The sequence below is a fragment of the Uloborus diversus genome, chromosome 3, assembly GCF_026930045.1.
Source record: "Uloborus diversus isolate 005 chromosome 3, Udiv.v.3.1, whole genome shotgun sequence".
Lineage (NCBI taxonomy): Eukaryota > Metazoa > Arthropoda > Arachnida > Araneae > Uloboridae > Uloborus > Uloborus diversus.
In genome coordinates this window covers 177390-201523 of record NC_072733.1, presented here as the reverse complement: position 1 = coordinate 201523, position 24134 = coordinate 177390, and the positions used below count along the sequence as shown (strand labels likewise).

The following is a 24134-nucleotide window of genomic DNA, read 5'->3' as shown; positions in this document are numbered from 1 at the left end:
TTCATATTTTTGCAGGTAAATCTAGATTTTCCCTAATTCAAAAATATGTGTATCACTGTTCTCACTTACCAGGGGAACAGTGAGACAAAATTGCATTTCTTTCCTTTTTTTTCTCCTTTTTGCGAATTCGTAATTTTGTCCAGAACCACTCTTTTACAATATCTACTACAGCGGCAAATATTGCACCATTTGAAAGAATTTTATTTCTGTGTTTTCTAATGATAAAAAAGTAATAGAATTTTCGCGTCTCACTCTCCCTACTCTTCCTCTATAAGTGCGTTTATATAAGAAGGTTAAAACATTGTTTCAACTCCTTCACTTAATTTTTCAGTATCACTCGATCCTTTGTCGTCAGCACACATTACAGCATTCATCTGAGAAGAAAAATCTGCAAATAGTGTATCCCAGGTCCAAATGAAATCTTCTTCCTAGAGAAAGAAACACATAAATTATAATCATTATTTCTGAAAATCTTGAACTGTTTTCCATTTGAGTTAATTTAAAGTATCCGAAATTGCTTAACTTTAAGGCATTTTAACAGTAACAAAATACGTATATAAGTGAAATGACCCTCTGGGGAGTGTATAACCCCACGAAGGTGCGTTTCGAAGGTGGCGGATAGGGAATGTCTCTATTGGTTAAACCATGTTTGGTAGAGGGGAATTAAAATACCTCCCGCGTTCCAAACAGGTACAACTCCAACCTCTTCCATGGGCCATGTGTGTCTCTGGCAACCCTTCTCTGAGGATGAACAGAATACACAGAAGAACCTTTAATATATAAATCAAAATCAACGATTCTCACAAAATGATAGACTTTCCTACTTACCGCGGCATCCTATTGGATCCTCAACTTCGTTTCACAAATCACATCGAATGTACTACTGACAAAGCTCTGAGAAAGTTAAACACATTAAAAATAGGGGCCAGACCCAAACATCCAAAAAAAAAAGAAAATCAAACCAGTGGCAAATTGTTTATTAGCCTCCCAATAAGAACAGGTAAAAAGTTCCACCCCATTGTGCATCGGGTTTCGAAATGATGGGCATCTAAAAATTGCAAATTTGGGTATTTTTTCGGAATTTTTAGAGTGAATTTCAAGTGTGAATATTACTCATACTGTTTGGATGTGTTAAAAATGCATATAAATTTAAACGTAATACCTTCTTTAGTACATGTTCTGGAAGCAATCTCTTTGTAAGTAATGTTAAATCTACACCATCCTAAAAAGAAAAAAATCAGAGCAAAATTACTACTAAGATGTATACTAAACTGTTATACTAAAAAATATGTATACTAAATAGTTGAGTTGTGCACGAAACGGTTTTAAAGCATGGACATCAATAAGTGACACAGAAGAATCTAAACGAAACAGGTTAGGAATGGTTACTCTGTAAGATACTTATGTTAATGTAAATGGATTCCAAAGCTGAGAGTGAAAATGCACGTAAGAGAAAAGCTAAAATTCATGGAACAATTATAGAGACAATTTTGGCAAAAGGCTTCTTGTAGGATGTCATATAGGCAATGAGTCACCAATGCAGATGGCACTACCTATTGTGGTCTAATCAGTCTCTTGCAACTCATTGCTAGAAGACGTTATGTCATATCTTTTCGAACATGTGAGATCTACTTTTCTTGTGTTAATAATATTCATATTGATAATCAAAACTAAAAAGAAGATTTTTAAAAAATAGAATAATTAATAAATTAAAGCTCTCAAATATATAAGAATTTTGAACTCCTGGAATAAAAAAAGAAATTTCAAGGAAAAATCAATTTTGTACTTTACAGAACAATAAATTCTAATATTAACCTAAATTTTGCAAGTTTTTTAGAGTTTGTTTTAACTGAAATTTTAACAAATCAATGCAGCACCAAAGTAATCCACCTGCCTTTCCTACAAAAGAAAAACAAAAGTTTAAGTGCGAAAACGTTAATGATTTTTTTTCTTTTGTTTACATAATTGAAAGTTAACCAAACGTTTTAGACGCTGGTTCAAATGATTCAATTTTTGAAATTAGTGTCTCGCAAGAAAAGAGTAAAAACACCAATTTCGAATTTCAACAACGATTTTAGAAAAATAAAAGATCCGATAATCTTAATAATAGATTTAAAAGTTGGTTTGGTTATTTTTGTATAATGTAGCAACATAGCACTTTTGAGAAGTCAGCCTTTTTAATCTTTTGCTATTAATAGGGGATTTATTTTAGCTGTAGGCTACATTTTGTATTAAGGTCAAAATTAGAATTACGGTCAGTATTACACGGTCAGTATTAAACAAAAAGCATTGCATAAAACTTTTGAGAAAACTTTTGCGTATACATACTATGTATAAAATCATATTAAATGGCACTTGATCCCAGATCAAGTGTTGTAATTATCAAGTATCCCCAAGCATGCTTTTCAAACACATTTAAAAGTTACAGCAAAAAAAGGTACAAATTGGTATTTCTCGCACTTTTAGCATTTTTTAAAAATCTTCTTTCATATCATAACAACTAGGTATGTAATTCTTCCAAAATATAATCTCTCCGCTGAAAACCAACTATGTCACATAATCTCAAAAGCATGCGCAAAACGGGCCGTTTGACGTAAACGGGGGATGTAAACCTACCATGGTGGCTCACTAATAGCGCGGTAGTTAAAAAATGAAACTGAATGTAAAATTTTCAAAAATAGAATAATTTATTAATTAAAACTATCAATTAATGAATTAAAGATGATCAAACATACGCTTGTGAGGAGAGAAAGATTGTCTGATAAAATGAAACTGTCTTTCAAATTAATTGGCGATAAGTACTAGTTCTTTACCAAGATCAATAGGAAATGCTTTCTATGCAAAATAGGATTGACAGAGATAGATGCTATGCCTCTTTGCAACCACGGTGAATGTCTGCAGAGAACCTCCACCAAATGTGACGCTGTTTTTAACTGTTGCCCCTTGTGCTAGAATGCTCACTGACTTATGACGGATAAGTCAAAGAGAGACGTAGGTTTAAAAAAGATAAAGTAATAATATTTATAAAAAATCAAATTGGAACCATTTAAATCATGCCTTTCACTTTTACACTGCAGGTCAAAGATTTTTACATGAAGTATTTTACAACCAACATAAGACATCTCATACAATGAAAATTAGTGTAAATTGTAAATTTAACATAATTGTAAACTAATCGGGTTGTTTCATTCTTAATATAAAAATTACACAACAGTAAATGAACTAAGTGTTTAGTTGTAAGAATAAGTATAATTGTTACATTTTGTACGTCTATAGCTACAGCGGTTCCCAACCCGTGGACCACGAACTGCAAGTGGGCCGTGAACAGCGTGTTACTGGGCGGTGGACACTGGTCTAGAGTCTGAACCAAGATAATTCTTGGGGCCTAAAATTATTTTGAAAATTGTTTTTGTACAGTATATCTACATCAGTGGTGCAAGATGAGGGGAGAAGGGGATTAAAATCTCCAGAACTCTTGTTTTTAACACACTTTCAATCCTAATACGGTATATTATTTACTTAAGGACAATTATGAGCAGAAGCCCCTCCTCCCAAGAAAGTAAATTTTGGCTGTACAAGTAATACATAGCAATTAGTGGGCTTCAACGGTGTTTCTACAAAACTGGTGGGCCGCACAACTAAAAAGGTTAGGAACCGCTGCACCATTAAGATGAAGTGCGAAATTCAGAAAAATAATGATAGCGTATACATTTTAGTCATAACGTGTCGCAATTGTAAAAAAATGTAAATTCAATATAATACTATGTAAGCATACATTGTAAACAAGAAAAAACTTACCAAAGATTGAAATGCAGCATGCTTTGATAAATCACTGTTTAGTTCTTGAAATGTTGCAATTTTACTAACAGTAACACTGAAAGATTTCAATATATCATAAAAGTGAATTAACCATTACGAAAAAAAATTCACCGTATTTTATTATTCAAATTTTCGCCTTCAAAGTAACTAAAGTTATTCTCATTCAAAAAATAAGCAAATAAAAAATCTAATCAGTGGAATCAAATAGAAAAAAATCATGTCTCCATTAGGGATGTGTCGTTCATGATCGAACGAATCTAAAAGAACAGATCTTTAAAAGGAACAAGTCTTAACGATCTCCAAAAAACTGAATCCCCGTTCTTTTGAGCGGCGGACAGTTTGGAACATTGTATTGATGCACGTGTGGTAATATCACGTTTTTATTCATTTTTTTTAACTACAATTTGCCGCCTGCAGGGACCGCCGCGAACTTGTGTCTACACACCTGTGTTGGTGTACACCGCCGCTGGCGGTGAACTTTGGTAGCTTCGCCCCCTGCTTACCGCCAGTGGCGGAACAACAGTTAATGGACTGTACATTAATTTTCAGCGTGGCATGCCTCTAACTTGATCCACTTTCACTGGAGCCGTTCTCAGGTCCACGCGCCTTTAATTTTCCCATAACAGAACATATGAGGCAGTTTAAAGGCATTCAAAAAACGAGCTTTATTAATCTTTCCACTTCCAATAGAAACAGGCACTGTGTCAGCAATAAGACCTTGAAAACGAAGGAAGGGAGGGAGAAACGAATTTGTCGAAAGAAAAAACGAAGAACCAGTTAATTTCCGAGGAAGAACACGGAAACCGTTTTTAGGTAATATCTCCGCTAATTAAAGTCGTATAAGTATGTAACCAAGTTAAACAAGTACCCGGAAAAATTACGAATCTATCGATGCCTGGTTCGATGCTAAGTTTTCTATCGTTCACAGGAGTAGCAATGATAGAGATAGACACATACAAACATGCACTCAGCTTTTAATATATAAGATAAAAATCATCATCAAATTTTTCGTCTCAATCAATAGCGCATTCCCTTTTTCTTTATACAATATAATATACTCATTTCGAACTATTTTTACTTTCTGCTTTATTTATTATTCATCTTTAACCGTAGTAATTCGTTTGCATTTTTTCAATGTGTCCATTAGTAATATTTTGCGTAACTTGATTTGGCTACGAACAAAATGTTTAGACTTTCCACTTCTTAACCCACACATATGTTAAAATCCTGCTTACGATATTCGTTCCCAAAACTATTACTTAAAATTCCTTGTAGGGTAGACCGACCAGTGAGTGAACACCACCCAGTGAATGAACAGCGCGTCATTTTTTAATAGAAAATAAGCTTCCAATTTTTTTTTCTAAATAAATTCACTACAAAAGCGTTCTTTATTGATATTCTAAGCTATCTGACACCTGATTGGTTAATTTGGATACGCATTTTTTTCCTGAAAAAATTTTGAAGTTTTTACTGCCGTGAATCGTTCTTTTTCTGTTTCAAAATAATAAGGCTATTTCGTGCTATCAATTATTTTCATGAATATTATTTTTATTAATAAATTTTATTTTTCAACTCTACGAAAGAAAAATTAAGTATACATATCTAGGCTATGGATTTAAATTGTTTCAGTCAATGCAGAATGCATAGATTTTCACGTAGAGAGGTGTTCAGTCACTGGGTACGAAAAATTGCGAAAACCCAGTGAATGAACACTGGAAAAATTTCTTTTGATTTAAAAATAAATTTGAAGTTTCTTTGAGATATTTTCATTTTCGTACTTTTTTGTAATGCAGATAGTTTTATGTGCTTATTTATTTATGTATTTCATTATATATTTTATAATTTCTTTATTTTTGTCTTCGCAAACAATGCCCTTTTTACTGAGTTTTATCTTTTATCTATTTATATCTCAATCTATATATTACCTACCTACATATCTGTATATCTACTAATCTATTTTACCGCTCTCACTATCTATCTATCTATCTGTCTGTCTGTTTAGATTTCTACCTATCTGTATGTACCTATCTACTTTTCTATCAATTTAACTATATATCTACCTATCTACATCTATCTATCTATATCTTTATCTCCCTTGATAGATAGGCAGGTAGATAGAGAGATAGAGAAATAGAAATATATATACAAAGAGAGAGAATAGATAGGTAGATATGCATGTATGCTTGTATATAGATAGATAAATAGATAGAGGAAGATATAGAGATAGATGTATTAAAAGTAAGACTTAAATAGATATATATGTAGATAAATATAGAGATAGAATAGGTAGGTAGATAGATTTATTGATAGATAAATAGATGGGTAGTGGTTAATAGATAGATAGGTAGACAGACTGATATACAGATAGTTAGGTAGAGAGACTGATATAGAGATAGATAAGTAGATATATTGACAAGTAGATAGACCTATAGATATAGATAGGTAGATAGAGTGATAAAGGATAGATAGATAAGTAGATATGTAGATAGATAGATAGAGATAAGTAGATAAGTATACAGATAAGTAGATAGATAAGTAGATATATAGATGGATATATAGATAAATAGATAGATGGATAGATAAATAGATAGATAGGTAGATATAAATAAATAGTGAGATTGATAGATAAATATATAGTGGATAGATATAGATAAGTAGATAGATAGATAGAAAAATAAATAAGTGCATAGATAAATAGACAAAGAGACAGACCCATAGATATGTAGATAGACAGATAGAGACATAGATAGATATATCGAAAAATAGGTAAATAGATTAGTAGATTTGAAAAATGGAAAGATATAGAGATAGATGGATAAAGATATAAAAAGATAGATATAGATAGATATATAAATAGATAGATAAATAGATATAGATAGTTATATAGATGGATAGATAAATAGGTAGATAGCTAGATATAAATAAGTAGTGAGATAGATAGATAAATATATAGTGGCTAGATATAGATAAGTAGATAGAAAAATAAATAAGTGCATAGATAAATAGACAAAGAGATAGACCGATAGACGTGTGGATAGAAAAATATGTTTTTAGATTAACCGATAGATATGTAGATAGACAGATAGAGACATAGATAGATATATCGAAAAATAGGTAAATATATTAGTAGATAGAAAACTAGAAAGATATATAGATAGATGGATAGAGATATAAAAAGATATATATAGATAGATAGATAGTTATATAAATAGATAAATAGATATAGATAGTTATATAGATAGATAGATCTCAAAGAAACTTAGTTTCTTTTTGAATCAAAGTTTATCATGTTCATTCACTGGACCAATTTGTGTTCATTTACTGGTTGGAGGTGTTCATTCACTGAGTCATTGTGCCATTTTTTCTTTAAACACCTAAAAAAGTCAGAAGCGGTACCATTTAGGTTCCCGGGATTTTTTTGAGATATTTACATAGATCAATTAAAATGTTTTAACTATCACAATCTCTATAGTATAGAATTTAAAATTACTAGGGTTTTTTAAAAATGAAATTGTGCTTAGCTGTTCATTCACTGGTCGGTCTACCCTATCTCTTTCTGACGATTCTTTTGTCTACTATTTTTAACTATGTATAAATTTGGGTTTCTTTTTTATTAGCTTGGCGACTTTTAAGTCTCAATTTTACATTCAGATCCTGAGAATTTTGATAGGGATCATTACTGTCCATTTTTTCCCTTATTTTAATACGTTTAATTAATTTTTTTTTTTTTTTTGGTGGGTAAAACGAAATAATTTTGAAGCTCCTATGTATTCGTGTGATTTCTGCTTTTGAAATTAGACTAACCGGTACCCCCGCTGAATGAGTGATATTTTTGTTGTTATTTTCTTCGTGATTAATAGTGATTGCAACACCGGTACAATAGCGCAATACCCGTATTCGGTGTTTTTCAAAAAGTGATACCGGATAAAGGTATTAACACTGGTATTCAAAATTTCCCCAAAAAGGGGTTTGAAACGTATTTCTTTGTTCCATATTTCATGATTTTATGCAAAAATGCATATATTATGAACATTTTTTGTGAACAAATATAAAATAAAGAAGCAAATTTTATAATAAACAATCAATAATACTTTATGATAAACATAATGCATCTATTGAATTTTCACAAAACCTTTTAGGTCACAAATTTTCTCCAGCTTAAAAAAGTCTTTTTGAATTCACGCTGGTCGGTGACGCTATTAAAAACACGTGATTACGGTTTCCAATCCCGAAATCCCGAGGGATCCCGCAAAAATTTTAGCGGGGTTGTTCCCGTGGAATTTCGCTCGCAATCCCACGGGATTCTCAATCTCGCAAATTTTTTTCCATTTGAGTGTTTTCCAGCTTTTGCCGCTCATAAAACGAATTTTTTCTCAAGCATCATCTGAAGTTTGAATCTTCTTCTTCGTACATCTGCAAGAAGAGCAAGTAAAACTGTGTCTCATATAGCCAACAATGGATTTGCCATTTCAGAACACAATAAAAGGAGAGTATATTTTTCGGAGAATGAATTGGTATTCTCATTCGAAGTTTCAATTTTCATGTGTTCAGCGATTGAGAAAATGCGTAAAACTTATAAGCATTTTAAAAAACAATCATTAAATTTTAAAATCCAGTAAATTACGCTTTAAAAAATAGAGAAAATGTATTACATATTCTGAAACCCGCTGAGTAGACTGAATGCAATGTTGGAGCACTTCTGTAAGCTTTAGTAATGCACTCAAAAATTAAAAGTTACAAAAAGTGCGTTCCAAAGAAGAAAGCAATGAAAAATCTGACATTATTTATATATTTAGCACGACTTTAAAAGGGGTGACAGAAACTTGTATGAAACACAGCATGACTCTCAAGCATCATCTGAAGTTTGAATCTTCTTCTTCGTACAACTGCAAGAAGAGCAAGTAAAACTGTGTCTCATATAGCCAACAATGGATTTGCCATTTCAGAACACAATAAAAGGAGAGTATATTTTTCGGAGAATGAATTGGTATCCTCATTCGAAGTTTTAATTTTCATGTGTTCAGCGATTGAGAAAATGCGTAAAACTTATAAGCATTTTAAAAAACAATCACTGAATTTTAAAATCCAGTAAATTACGCTTTAAAAAATAGAGAAAATGTATTACATATTCTGAAACCCGCTGAGTAGACTAAATGCAATGTTGGAGCACTTCTGTAAGCTTTAGTAATGCACTCAAAACCTAAAAGTTACAAAAAGTGCGTTCCAAAGAAGAAAGCAATGAAAAATCTGACATTATTTATATATTTAGCACGAATTTAAAAGGAGTGACAGAAACTTGTATGAAACACAGCATGACTCTCATGGCAGTGCAGTAAGTTAAGCTGCTCAGGGGCGTGCACAGAAACTTTGGGGCCCGTCACAAATAACTTTTTTGTGCCCCCTTCATATTGCTTACCCCTATATTTCACCCATCACTTTAAAAATGTTGTCCCCCTTCAGCCTTGGGCCCGGGCCAGCAGGTAACCCTTCTCCTCCCCCCCCCCCCGGGCACGCTTTTGAAGCTGTTCATATTTTTGAATTCCTCTTTAAAGTGAGAGGTAAAATTTGCGAGGTATCCAAACACTTTTACGGACACTGCAACTTTGTGAAATGTTGAAATCAAACAGTATTCACCCCTTGCTGTAATGAATCAAATTCACTAATACAGTGAATAATGTTAATGAAGTAACAAAGGTATTGTCAATGCAAGTTAAATTGGACACAGCAAAACATACGTGTAACAAACATCGTTTCTGTCCGAAATTTGCAGTTCTTGAGCAAAAACCCAGCGTAAGAAAAGAACAATCTACTTCAGAAAGTGATGAAGCTAATGCGGATCTTTTTCTCACTGTCCACAATTTCTTAATTTTAGTAATCCCAATTGCAGTAGAGCCACAGCATGTGTTTTCATCAAACGCATTATTTTTAGAGTAAAAATCCTTTTCCATCCAATACGAGTGGCACACTTTTGCTTACCAAACGATAATTGCTAATTAGGATCTGATTTTGTAGAGTGCTTTACAATTGTCGCACGGAGAGCTCTAATTCAAGTAACAAAAGCAGTCCATCCTAAAAGGCATAACTTTTTCTCTTTGTCATAAAATTTAATTTTTTGAAGAATAAAGTTTATCCCGCGGGATCCCGGGATCCCGCGGGATTGGCGCTTTGAATTCCCGAAATCCCGCGGGACTAAATTCGGTGCAACCCTACACGGGACCCCTACACGCGATACATTCTATAGTTCCTTCGAAGGCCATGATCTTCAAACAATTTGGTCTCTTTTGTATTAGTTTTAGATATGCACATTTTTGTGCGAGTTGTGTTTTTTCTTGTGTGTATTTGTTGAATTTTTATTTTTTTTTTATTTATAGCTAGGTATAATTTCTCTATGAGAAACAATTCTTTTCCTATATTAACATGATCTTTAACGACTCCCTTTTGATCAGACCGAGTATCTGTTAACTTTTTGCTAGTAATTTAGTTTGAAATTTGCGATGAATTTAACTAAATTTGATCTAGTTATAGTTAATTTTATTCTTTTCGCTTCCTTTTCAAAATTCTTTACAAGTATTTAACTATCAGAATTTTATTTTTCCAGTATGCTATGCTTTTCTTCTATGCAAATTTTTAAGGTACTATTTAATTGCAAGATTGCAAAATATTATCGCGATAAGTATAAAGCTAAATAGAGACAGGTCAACAAAACAATACCTGTGATATCAAATTACCTTTTGTTAAACTAACAGAAAAAAAAATCTCGAAATTCGGTACACAGTCTAGATAAAAATGTTTTAACTAACTGTATTGTTGCAGTTGTTGATCAATAAATGGGCAGGTGAAAGGTCAAGGAAGTAGACGAAATAAAAGTATGATCCACTTATTATGTTGCACTAAGGGAAATGCGATTCATCTCATTACAGTAATAAAAATATCACTTTATATTCCTTCCGCTAATTCTTTTCATTCATATTCTAATTATTCGGGTTCTTGAAGAAAGATTTAGCCGTCATAACATTAACTTTGGCACTGTCTCATCGAAAATGAAATGCACAATTAAGGTAAATATAAATATCTAATAAGCTAAATTAAAAACTCTTTAATTAAAAACTCATTATTATTTGAAGCTAATTCCAAAAATACTGGTATTTTTCACTCAGCGAATACCAGTATTATTAAATTACCAAATAGCTCGAAATACCGGTATTGGATATACCGGTATTGCAATCACTAGTTATATGTGATCTATCGGTATATATATATACACCTGAACTTTCTACCCCCATCTAAACCTTTATAAAATACACCCAAATCTGTATTTATGCGGTTTTTAGAGACTGCATAAAAAATCGCATAAACAAATTGTTCGAAACTTCACGAGTAGCTTTAAAAAGATGTTTTCGCAACACAGTTTAATTTTTTTTTCTTTTATTTTTATTTTTATTTTTTTTTTACGCGGTGGATAGGAACCACATAAAAAAGGTCTCACATAGAAAATAACCCAAAAACTTACAAAATTGGAAACCTTTATTCGGAATTGAAATAAACCAAGTGATAATTTTTACCGAGTAGTCAGACAAAATTTAAAGAATAAGGAAAATTTTGGGAGGCCACAGTGTTCTTCCAATTCACTCAGAAAATCTCATAAATCAATAATTCTAAACTTCATTAACTAATTCCAAAACGTATTTAAACAAAGGAAGATATTTTATTGAATATAACATATTACAGTTCTCCGCCGACGTAGGGCGAGAAAAAATATTCAACTACCACGTTGTTATTCACAAACTCCCTCCTGTTCCGTTACAATTCTTCGCTGTTGCCATACATAAAAAGAAATATGAACCGCAGACGATAAACAGAAAAACTATTAAGCAGAACATTGTACGTAAAATGAAGAAGCCGTAACATACTCCCACCCATCAAGAAACTATTCTTGATGTGTTGGAAGTTTGCACAATTTTACAATTGGCCGTTTAAAACTACCTTTTGCAGTTTTTAAAGTAACAACTCTTACCACACCATCCTTACCTGAATGGGTAGCAATTATTTTACCCAAAGGCCAAATAGAAGGAGGAACGTTATCCTCTCTTATGAGGACTATATCCCCTACAACAAAATTAATGTCCTTAGTTTTCCATTTTTTTTTTATTTTGGAGTGAACTCAAATAGTCCACACGCCATCTTTTCCAAAATCCAAGTTTCATTTTTTGAACAATATCCCATCTAGAGCGTAGTGACAACTTACTTTCCTGTACATACTCAGGAGGAGAAGACATTACTTCACCTATCAAGAAATGGGAGGGTGTTAACATGCTCAACTGGCTCAAATCACTATCATCAAGTGTAATGAGAGGACGAGAATTAAGTAAAGCCTCGATTTGAGTCAGAAGAGTGGTTAGTTCTTCAAACGTTAAATTTGTATTCCCGATAACCCGTTTTATATGAAATTTTACTGATTTAACGCCTGCCTCCCATAATCCACCAAAGTGAGGACTTAGTGGCGGTATCATATGCCATTCAATATTCATTTGGGACAAGAAATAACTTATTTTTTCATCTTTATTAATAGAGGACACAAAGTTATATATAGTTGACAACTGTTTTTTTTAGCCCCAACAAAGGTAGTACCATTATCAGAATGGATGTGCTTTGGAGCTCCTCTTCGGGAACAAAATCTGCGCAAAGCAGCAATAAAAGTTTCAGATGTCATATCACTAACTAACTCTAAATGCAGAACCTTGGTGGCAAAACAAACAAATAGCGCTATGTAACCTTTAGTAGTTTTGGCACCCCTACCTCTATGCTTCAAAATACTAACTAGGCCAGCATAATCTACCCCACACACTACAAACGGTTTAGTAAGAGTAACTCTATCTACAGGAAGATTACCCATTATTTGTTTTGAAACAGAAAATCTATATCTACAACAAATAACGCAGTTATGAATACATTTTTTGATAATTTTTCTAGCACCTATAACCCAATACTGTTGGCGCAAAATACCTAGTAATAAAGTAGTACTAGCATCAAAATGTAACATATGAAAATGTTTAACTAATAATGAACTAACTTTATGCTGAGCTGGTAAAATAATTGGGTGTTTAGCACTAAAAGGCAGCTGCGAATTTTGCAACCTTCCTCCCACCCTAAACAAGCCATCTTTATCAATAAATGGGCATAAACTTAGCAATGAACTTTTACATGGTAGAGACTTGTCATTCTTGATGCAATTACTTTCATCGCTAAAGTACGCAGATTGAATATAAGAAATTACCACTTTACCTGCCTGCTTTCTTTCAGATGTAGTCAGTGGCAATGGCTTATCATTGCTCAAAATACCTGGTTTTCGCTTACGATTTCTCATTCTACAATTTGAGATAAACCTAAAACAAAATGCTAATATATCAATAATTTTAGAAAATGAAGAAAATTTCTGAAATAAGTTATCAATGATACTACAATTAACAGAAGTATTGAAACTAAATTTAAAGTTCTTTTTCTCCTTCAAGACAGTTTCTGAATTTTCAGCTCTATGTAGTTGTTTAGGCCAGCTTTCTTCAGTTAATTTTAGCCACGAAGGTCCTTTCCACCAAATGGTGCAATCCGGAAGATATTTAGGAGCTAATCCTCTGGACGCAATGTCTGCCGGATTTTCCTTCGTTGGGACGAACGACCAACTTTTAACTGGTACTAAGTCTAAAATTTCAGAAGTTCTGTTAGAAACATAAGGTTTCCAATTACGAGGAGGAGACGACAGCCAGGTTAAAACGACTTGAGAATCTGTCCATGCATGGAATGAGATATCACAGTCTGAAAATATGCTCTTTGTCGAGGAATACAATCTTGCTAGTAACAGAGCACCATTTAATTCAAGTCTGGGAATTGAAACAGACTTCAGTGGAGCAACCTTGCTTTTAGATGTCAAAATAATTACTTCTGACTCCTCATCAGAACGAGGCTGCACTGCATAGATGACAGCAGCATAAGCACATTCTGAGGCGTCACAAAAACCATGAAGAATAATGTTCTTATTAGTTGTTTGAATCCATCTCGGAATGCGAATGTAGCACACTTGCTCAAAGTTCCTTTGAAAAGCTTCCCATTTGGTAGCAAGTTCTTGAGGCAGAGGACTATCCCAGTCCAATTTCAAAAGCCATAACTGCTGATAAAATATTTTGATAGAAATAGTGCATGGTGATAAAAACCCAAGCGGATCAAATAACTCAGCTGATTGCGATAAAAATGTTCGTTTTGTAATAGTACCTTCAAATTTGAAATTAACTTTAAAAACAAAGCAGTCGTTTAAGGAGTTCCACGTGAGATCTAAAGCTTTAGAGCACTCATCTGGATGAATCTCTGAATTTTGAACTTCTTTGGGTGAAGTAGGCAAAGAATCAGACAGTACTTGTTGAGAATTAGAACGCCATTTTCTCAAATGAAATCCTCTAGCTTCCAAAACTTCAGAAAGTGTTTTGATTGTTGCAATAGCTTCTTCGTTCGAATTTGAACCTGACATTAAGTCATCAATGTAGAAAGAATTCTTAATTATAGATGATACAGTAGGATCTTCGTTTTCAATGTCTAAACCAATTTGATGCAACACTCGCGTCGCTAAAAATGGTGCTGCCGAAGTACCATAGGTAAGAGTACATAATCGAAATTCACTAATTGGAGAACTCTTCGATTCCCTCCAAACAACTCTCTGTAGATCTTGATCAGCAAAATCAACAAGAATTTGCCGATACATCTGTTGAATATCTGCTGAAAATGCTATTCTATTCATACGAAACCTCATGAGAATAGCAAATAAATCTGGTTGCACTGTTTGACCAACAGCCAAGATAGAATTCAAGGAATGTGAATCAGGTGGCTTACATGAACCATCGAAAACAACTCTGAGTTTTGTAGAAACACTATCATTCTTGATAACAGCATGATGAGGAAGAAAGTATGTATCAGAGTTTATAAAGTCAGGGCTTCTTTCAGCACGTGTCATGTGTCCCAATTTTTCATAATCAATCATAAAACTTTTATATTCATCTTCAAACTCTTTATCAGTTTTGAATTTTCTTTCCATTGCAAATCTCGATATAGCTAGTTTCTTAGAGTTTCTTAACAATGATTTATCTTTGTAAATTGGCAACTTGACAACAAATCGACCCTGATCATTAATTTTAAAGGTAGTCTGAAAATGAGTTTCACAAAATTCCTCTTCTTCGGATAGCAGTCTCTTTTTCACGGGTAATTCTTCAGTTTGCCAAAATTTCTGAAGAATTGCATCTATATTTGTGTTTTCTTCGACATTAATAAAATGCGAATGAGCAATGGGAGACGAAATGTCACTACGAAGAATTCTTCCAGCAATAACCCATCCAAACATCGTATTTTGGGCAATGGGTTCATTCTTCGAACCAACAATTTTACCATTTCGCATTATCGTGAAAAAACAGTCGGAACCCAAAATAATGTCAATTGGTCGCGGACGCATAAATTCTTTGTCCGCAAGATTACTGATAGCTTTAATATAACCTAAGTCCTTTAAATCCAAAAATTCAGATGGTAACTGAGCAGTTAATTTATTCAAAATATATGCTTTAACTTCGATGCGCTCATTAGAAAATTTCGACCCAATGTCAAGCATTACGGAGCCTCGAGTTTGACCTGCGGATACTTCAGCGATCCCAGTCAAAGAAATTCTATCATTTTTTCTTCTTAATCGTAACACATTCATTAAATTCTCACTGATGAATGAGCACTCAGATCCTGAATCCAGCAAAGCCCTGAAAGTGTAAGATTTTCCAGAACTATTCTGAATTACAACTTGAGCAGTAGGAAGAAAAGAAACACTTCTAGTATTGTTTACAGAAGTACTGGAAATAACACCCCGATTTACGTTGTTAGAGTCACGTTCACAATCAGGTGAAAAACTCTCTCGTGGATTGTCATTTAATTCTACAGTAGTTTGAAATCTTTTTTTCTCAACTAAATATTCAGAAACACTAGCAGTATTCCCCTTATTATTTTCATGCAATAATGTATTGTGCTTTGCTTGACACAGCATACACTTTAAATGTGAATTCGGACAGTCTTTTACCCTGTGCAAATTTAAGCACAAATAACACAATTGGTTTCTGTTTTACAAAATTCTTTCTCCCACTAAAATCCATGCTTTTAAATTTCACGCATTTAAACAAGGAATGTACTCCATGGCACTTAATGCAATTTTTAGTAATTCTGACATCTGAGCGATTTTTTATACCAACATTATTTTTCATTGGTTCTACTTTTTTTAACTCGTTGTTCATTATTAACTCAAGAGACGAACACCTTGTTTTCAAGAAATCAAAAAATGATTTCAAAGAAGGAAAGTCTACGTTAGCAGTCTCAGAAGACCAAAGCCTTCTACTTTCTGTATCAAGTTTTTGAAGCATTAAATAAATTAACCAAGGATCTCTACTAGATGCTTCCTCACCAAGAGCTTTCAATCCTCTAATAATTTCATCACTTGCATCCATAAAGTTCTTTAAATTTGTATCATTCGCCTGTGAGATACCTTTCTGTTCTAAAAATGTTCCTATCAAAGACTGTACAATTTTCTTCTTTTTATCATACCTATCCAATAGCTTTTCCCATGCTTCCAAATATGAAGCGTTAGATAAGAGAATATGCTTAATTAAAGACGCTGGCTCATCGGTGAGCAACCCTTTCAAATATTGAAACTTTTGTACATTAGATAATGAATCTTGATTATGAACTGTTACAAGATAAAGATCTTTAAAATTTATCCAATCATTAAAATTGCCAGAGAAAGGCGTAATATTTAGCTTTGGCAATCGGAAATTACTTAAATTTGTCTCCGCATTTTGCATTACAGTAGAACCACCACCATTAATTTGTACTTCTCTTATCTGAGACGGAACATGAAAGCTTTCGATTTTATATTGATACTGAGCTTTTAATCTAAAATATTTTTCCTCAAATTCTGCTATTTCAGAATCTTTATCATCTAATAATACATCAAGTTTTTCAAATTCCGTAAATAAAGTATCTAACCTTTGAATACGTATCAAAACTTCATTTTTCGTATTTATATCATTAAATGTATTCTCAAGTCTTGTTACAGAAGTTTTAATTCTTCCTCTAGAAGCTATTATTTGAGTTCTATCTGCCCCTTCCATAATACTAGATGGAAAGTAATCGAATTAAAGTCCAAATTCTTAATTCAAATAAATTTATACATCTCGCATAAACCAATATCAAATCAGCATCAGTTCCAAAAAATTAAGTGTAATCCTCAATAAGAACTCATCAAAATATTAACCATAAAATATTCTACAAATCAAATTAATACTTCAAATAATAATATTTTCATGAAACATCGGAAAATGATCTTATGCAATAAATACAAGTAAATAAAATATCAGCTTTAAATCTTCTCAAGACGTCCAATTATCTTCTTAACAGATTTTATAAATAGAATAAAGAATTTTAGAATAAAGCACTTATCTTAGTATAAAGCACTTATCTCAGTATAAAGTACTTATCTCGCCGGGTGCCTCCAATATTTTATGTTCTTCCAATTCACTCAGAAAATCTCATAAATCAATAATTCTAAACTTCATTAACTAATTCCAAAACGTATTTAAACAAAGGAAGATATTTTATTGAATATAACATATTACAGTTCTCCGCCGACGTAGGGCGAGAAAAAATATTCAACTACCACGTTGTTATTCACAAACTCCCTCATGTTCCGTTACAATTCTTCGCTGTTGCCATACATAAAAAGAAATATAAACCGCAGACGATAAACAGAAAAACTATTAAGCAGAACATTGTACGTAAAAGGAAGAAGCCGTAACACACAGTGACTTCCCAGTGGGGTGCCTATGTCGTCACTTGGAAGATACTACCTCGCACTTGTTCTCAAAAATAATTTCATCAATTGAATCCCAATGTGATTAAAATTTTAATATACCGCACAAAAAAAAAAAAATTCGCGCAAAAAGTCGCTCAAACAAAATCACATAAAAAAAGACCGCATAAACACAAGTTTGGGTGTATTTTTCATTAATTTTTACAGGCATATTTTCCTACTTTCAGATTATTATAGTTGCTTTTCCTTGTAAGAAAATCGCTAATCTTACGAAACATTTTGAATGTACATGAGTATGTCTTGCAGAGAGATCACCTGCAACATTTTTTAATGAACGAAGTCGTTCGAAAGAACGAGTTCAGATGAAAGGATTGTCAAAAAGAATAACATTTCCCATTTCTAATCTACATGAAAGAAAATTTTGATAAACAATTCCAATCCTTAAAACGTACAGTTAAACCAATTTTTCAAAAACAGATAAAGCTAAAGAGCAAAAATATTTTAATTAAACTACAGAAAAATTTAAAAGGGATGCTAAAATTATTAGGTCAATTTACTTAACTTCTACAAACTCAAAAATTTCTTTCCTGATTGGTTGATTAAAACTTTTAATTTGACATTCAATAACCGGTATTTTTTCAAAATTTTAACTAAAAAGATATTATTTAAGTTCCCTTACATGACCTGAAGATAATTATTTCCAGTTAGTTATCACTAAGGTATAAGATAGAGAAAACTTATGAAGCATATGTGCATGTAATGCCTGTTAGGACCAACCGAATTTTCAAATTTGAAATCAATTTTAGGCTAGATTCAGTGCAGTAAGGGAAAAGGGAAGGTCCGATTCTGCATGCGGACACAAATTATGTATCAAGAGTATAATCATGCGTAAAGTGGGAGATTTTCCAAATTATATGAATTTACTGAACACTAAAGCATGAAATGGTTTTAATTATTCTTCAAAATTTGTTTTTAGAGCTAAACAAGTGCTTTTGGAGACCTAAAATACATATGATTTTTTTGTCTTTCTTTTCCATTATACCTTAACTCTTATTCCAATAAAGTGAATATTTTGTGAAGTAAAAATAAAAGATAACTTCAAAACGCCTGATTTTAGCTTACTAAGAACAGAAAGGGGACTGCCAGGTAGTTCAGAGTAAATACATTCATAGAAAAAGACAAGCTAGAGCTATGAGAAAGTTAATTGGAGAATTATACTATAAGAAAAATCATTAAAGCTAAAGATATCAACGCACTTCGGTGCTTTAGCAACATCAGCAGACAGTTCTTCATCCTTTAAGTCATCCAAAGTAGGTATCATCGGAATTTCTGTAGAAAAATTATGATTAATCAAATGTATCAAATATGTGCAGCTATTATTGAAACTAGAAACTTACATAGTTGTTTTTATGATGTTCCGTAAGCTTAAGTAGCTATTCAAGAAATTAAAAGTAAACATTACATTTTTCATTCAAGAACATTTGAAATAGTTCTTAATCAAGCTTTAGAGTCCTAAAACCATTCTCAAGCATGACATAAATTGTTCTTAAACTCAATTCAAGAAGCTTCTGTGCACATTTTCAGCAAGGTTGGAAAGTTTCCAAAAAATGGAAAAACCGGCCGGAAAAAATGGAAGAAACACATTTTAAGAATTTACCACATAAGGAGCAATTTTGAATGACAAAGTAAATGTATTTTTTAAGAAAATTTTAAGTACACATTGTTAGAACTACAAACATTAAATACACACACATGTTAAATTAATAATTAAATTATATAATACTACTAACTACTTCAAATAAAACAGCACACAATGTATGGGACTATTTATTCATTTAATACAAATTAGAAGATTTAGATAAAGTGGTCTCCACTCTAGCTAAACAAAAACTAAATTTTCAGTTATTTACCAGTTCAATTTAAAGAGTCAGGGCCGTATTTAACGGATGAGTTTTCAGGGTTTAAACCCCCTCTCAAATTTTTCAATACTATTATAAAAATTTCTTTTCATTTCACTTTTCTTTTGCTCAAGAATTTAAAAATCGTTGTTGAAGAAATGTACATTGTACACCCTCAGTGCTTTATCTACATTATACAGGGTGTATCAGTACAGCGTTTACGGACTTTCAGAGCAGATAGAGTACACCTAGACTATGGGAAATCACACAGCAATGCATGGTCGGAAACGCTTTCCTGACGCGACAGTGACGACACAAAGACAAGATCGACGACACACGAATAAGAGGAGAAAACATGTTTATTGTTTTTAGCACAGCAAAAATACTGGTTTTGTCTGGTGAATATAGATGTTGTTACGTAAACCGAAGCATCAGATGACAGGCCCACGCGGTTTTTGCTACACCGAGAAGTCCGGGGTGCTTATTCCAAGCTCGAAATTCAGCTTGCGAGATTAGTTCTGATCGCCTCACTAGATGGCGCTATAGGGAAAAAAGCGGTCTCGAAAGGAAATTCTCGCAAGTAGCGATTCCAATCGCCAAAAGAAGGGGAAAAGTGACTTTTCGGGCGCTTATTTGCGGAGCGAAATCTCGACTGCCCTAAAGTAGGTGAGATTGAGCGATTTTTGTGATACAATTTGGGAGTTTGTCTTTCTGAAAGGTATTGGCTCGAGGAAAACGAATTCGGATGTTGCCAAACTTGGAGATGGTGCAGGGGGGCAAGGGGGGGGGGAATAAAACTGCACGGGGGGGCAAGTGGTTTTCCGTTAAATTTTTGTGACACAAAAATGGGAGTTAGTTTTTCTGAAAGGTATTGGCAAGCAGAAAACAAATTACAATGTTACGAACCTTGAACATAGTGAAGGAGAAGGAGGGGGATTAAAACTGCGCTGGGGGGGGGGAGCAAGTGGTTTTCCGTTAAATTTTTGTGACACAAAAATGGGAGTTAGTTTTTTTGAAAGGTATTGGCAAGCAGAAAACAAATTAGAATGTTACGAACCTTGAACATAGTGAAGGGGAGGGAGGGGGGTTAAAACTGCGCTGGGGGGCAAGTGGTTTTCCGTTAAATTTTTGTGACACAAAAACGGGAGTTAGTTTTTCAGAAAGGTATTGGCAAGCAGAAAACAAATTAGAATGTTACAAACCTTGAACATTGTGAAGGGGAGGGAAGGGGGTTAAAACCGCGCTGGGGGCAAGTGGTTTTCCGTTAAACTTTTGTGACACAAAAACGGGAGTTAGTTTTTCTGAAATGTATTGGTAAGCAGAAAACAAATTAGAATGTTAGGAACCTTGAACATAGTGAAGGGGGGGTGAAAAAGTGGTTGTCCGTGGAATTTTTGTGATAAAATTACGGCAGTTGGTTTTTCTGATAGGTATTGGCACGAGGAAAACGAATTAGGATGTGGCCAACCCCAAAAATGGTGCAGGGTGGGGGGTTATAACTGCAAACATAAAACAGGTATATATGCAAAATTTTTCGCTTTACAACAAGTTTTCAAAGCTTAAAATGCTTAATTCAACTAATAACAACATTATAATGTACAAACATCCGATTTAAATTGCAGACACGTGTTTCGGTAGACACGTGTTAAGAGCTCCTTTTTCAATGTAAAAAATGTTTATGAATGAAAATGCATTAGGCTAAGGTTGATAACTTCCATTGATTCCAGTAACCAAACCCATCATTTAAGAACTAAGGTACGAGTGGGGGGGGGAATCGGGGGCACTCCAAATTTTCAAGATATAATGCATTTGAAATAATTAAGGGGCTAGGAATTTCCTACTCCCTCTTATTTTTTTGACCGCTCGACGGCCTGCACAAATGCGTCTAGGGGAAATTTTATGTAAAAAGCGTTTATAAATTTTATTTTTCTTTTGTACATTATCCCACTTAAAATTTAGTTTTTTTCACAAAAGTACTAGTTGTTTCTGAAAGTTGTATGAATTTCAAACTTACACAGAATATACAATCCCTTTTTTTTTTTTTTTTTTGCGTTTTAGGGGGGGGTGACATCACAAATTATCGCCCCGGGTGTCACCCATGCTGGGTACGCCACTGACGTAGGTATTTTTTTTTTTTGTCTTCTTTTGATATAAAATCCTCCTCCCCTTTTTTTTCCTAAATTCTTTATTTATTACCTACTGTCAATATTCAATTTCAATTGAATTCAATTTGTAAGAAAATTTATTTTTCTTTATTGAAATTTGATATTGATTTACTAATTACAAAACAGTACAAATACTGGTAATTTCTGGGGAATTGTTTCTAAAGTTTGATTTTCCATTTCGCCGACATCAAAATTAGCAATATTATACATGTATTCGATTATCGTGTGCGCATTTGTAAATTGGCTGCTATGTAATATGATGCATTTCAAGGAAAAGAGAATGCTTCAAAATGCTCCTTTTTTCTTTTCTTCTTCAATTTAGGATCTTTTCTTTGGGTTTAACTTTAAAGTTCTTTATCAGCTGAAGAGAAATAATGATTGAAAAATTTATTCCTTTTACGAATATTTTTCAATATACATTTACAGAAGCAGAGTATTTATTTATTTTAAACTGCTCTTGTAACCAAGATTACTGTTTTGACTTTTTAATCTTGAAAATAAAGATGGAATTGTGTAATCATAGGTACAAGTTGCTTGTTTTGAAAAAGTAATCTAGAAAAGTACTGTTTTGAGGATATCTTTGGAAAACAATACCTAGAAAAAATGGAATTTGAAAACAGGAATATTGAAGAAGTAATGCTTTTTATTTAGTATATGCTTATTAAATTATAATTTTAAAGGGGAAGAGAAAAAAAATCTGGAACATATCTTTGAAACTGAGATTATTGTTATAATTGCAACTGGGAGCGGGGGGAGGGTTGGTTTTTACATTACTAATCCTAATATGGAAGATTATATATTCTGTTATGTCTGCTCCCATCCCCAAAAGCTCAATTAGCACAACAAACCTTTTACATTTTGTAGGGGTGTCCTCCCCCAAAATATCCGGTAGACTCCCCCCTCCAAAAGCAAGAGCCCCCCAAATAAAAAAATACCCCTCAACCCCCTTTAAAAATTTCAATGGCGCAGTCAGCGCCATGCCCTAACACCCCCCTCCCTGCATTTTAGTGTTTTTTTTATTCAATTTGAATTAGCAGATTTTTTCATCAAGACTTTTGAATGCCTCTAAACCTTTCGCACTCTGCACTTCATTAGACACGGCAACAACATATTATTCAGTCCACGATTACGAACTATTTGTATTTTTTCGTCTGCATTTATGAGGGTTAAGATTTTTTTTTTTTAGTATCATTTTTTTTTATTTCGATTATAGTTTCTTGGGAAAAATATATTTCATATAAGACGTTCTTACTAATATAGATGGTGTTATAGGGTAAATCAACAAAATTTACGGTTAATTTTTATCATATTTATGTATTGGCTGTTTTCACCTTTTCGATTTTTGTTTTAGACACTAATATTGAAATATGCAAAAAATATGACTTACTTTTTGCCATTCGACTAAGCTTTTTGCACCGGAGAACTCGGCCATTTTTCCTTTGTGTACTATTTTGTAAAATTCTCGGAGAATTAATTTTTAAGAACATCTGGGTTTGCTTAAAGAAAATCTAAAATTATTTCGGTGTGATTCTTTGTAACGTAAAACGTATTCTTTGAAGAGTAGCCATTAGAGTGCCAGTCAGGTGCTTATTCCAAGCTCGAAATTCACCTTGCGAGATTAGTTCTGATCGCCTCACTAGATGGCGCTATAGGGAAAAAAGCGGTCTCGAAAGGAAATTCTCGCAAGTAGCGATTCCAATCGCCAAAAGAAGGGGAAAAGTGACTTTTCGGGCGCTTATTTGCGGAGCGAAATCTCGACTGCCCTAAAGTAGGTGAGATTGTGCGATTTTTGTGATACAATTTGGGAGTTTGTCTTTCTGAAAGGTATTGGCTCGAGGAAAACGAATTTGGATGTTGCCAAACTTGGAGATGGTGCAGGGGGCAAGGGGGGGATTAAAACTGCACTGAGGGGGGGGGCAAGTGGTTTTCGTTAAATTTTTGTGATACAAAAATGGGAGTTAGTTTTTCTGAAAGGTATTGGCAAGCAGAAAACAAATTACAATGTTACGAACCTTGAACATAGTGAAGGAGAGGGAGGGGGGTTAAAACTGCGCTGGGGGAGGGGGGGGGCAAGTCGTTTTCCGTTAAAATTTTGTGACACAAAAATGGGAGTTAGTTTTTTTGAAAGGTATTGGCAAGCAGAAAACAAATTAGAATGTTACGAACCTTGAACATAGTGAAGAGGAGGGTTAAAACTGCGCTGGGGGGCAAGTGGTTTTCAGTTAAATTTTGTCACACAAAAACGGGAGTTAGTTTTTCTGAAAAGTATTGGCAAGCAGAAAACAAATTAGAATGTTAGGAACCTTGAACATAGTGAAAGGGAGGGGGAGGGGAAAAGTGGTTGTCCGTGGAATTTTTGTGATAAAATTACGGCAG

General features: G+C 33.4%; 1 protein-coding gene across 1 annotated transcript; it reads right to left on the bottom strand.

Moving 5' to 3' along the window:
• Positions 1 to 293: 293 nt before the first annotated feature.
• Positions 294 to 19024, bottom strand: LOC129218175 (intraflagellar transport protein 43 homolog; the record flags this gene model as incomplete). The annotated part of the gene is made up of 4 exons (XM_054852393.1): positions 294 to 428; positions 1163 to 1222; positions 3799 to 3874; positions 18952 to 19024. Coding segments are annotated over 4 exons (344 nt in total), but the record flags the coding sequence as incomplete, so codon positions are not given.
• Between the last annotated feature and the right edge of the window lie 5110 nt (positions 19025 to 24134).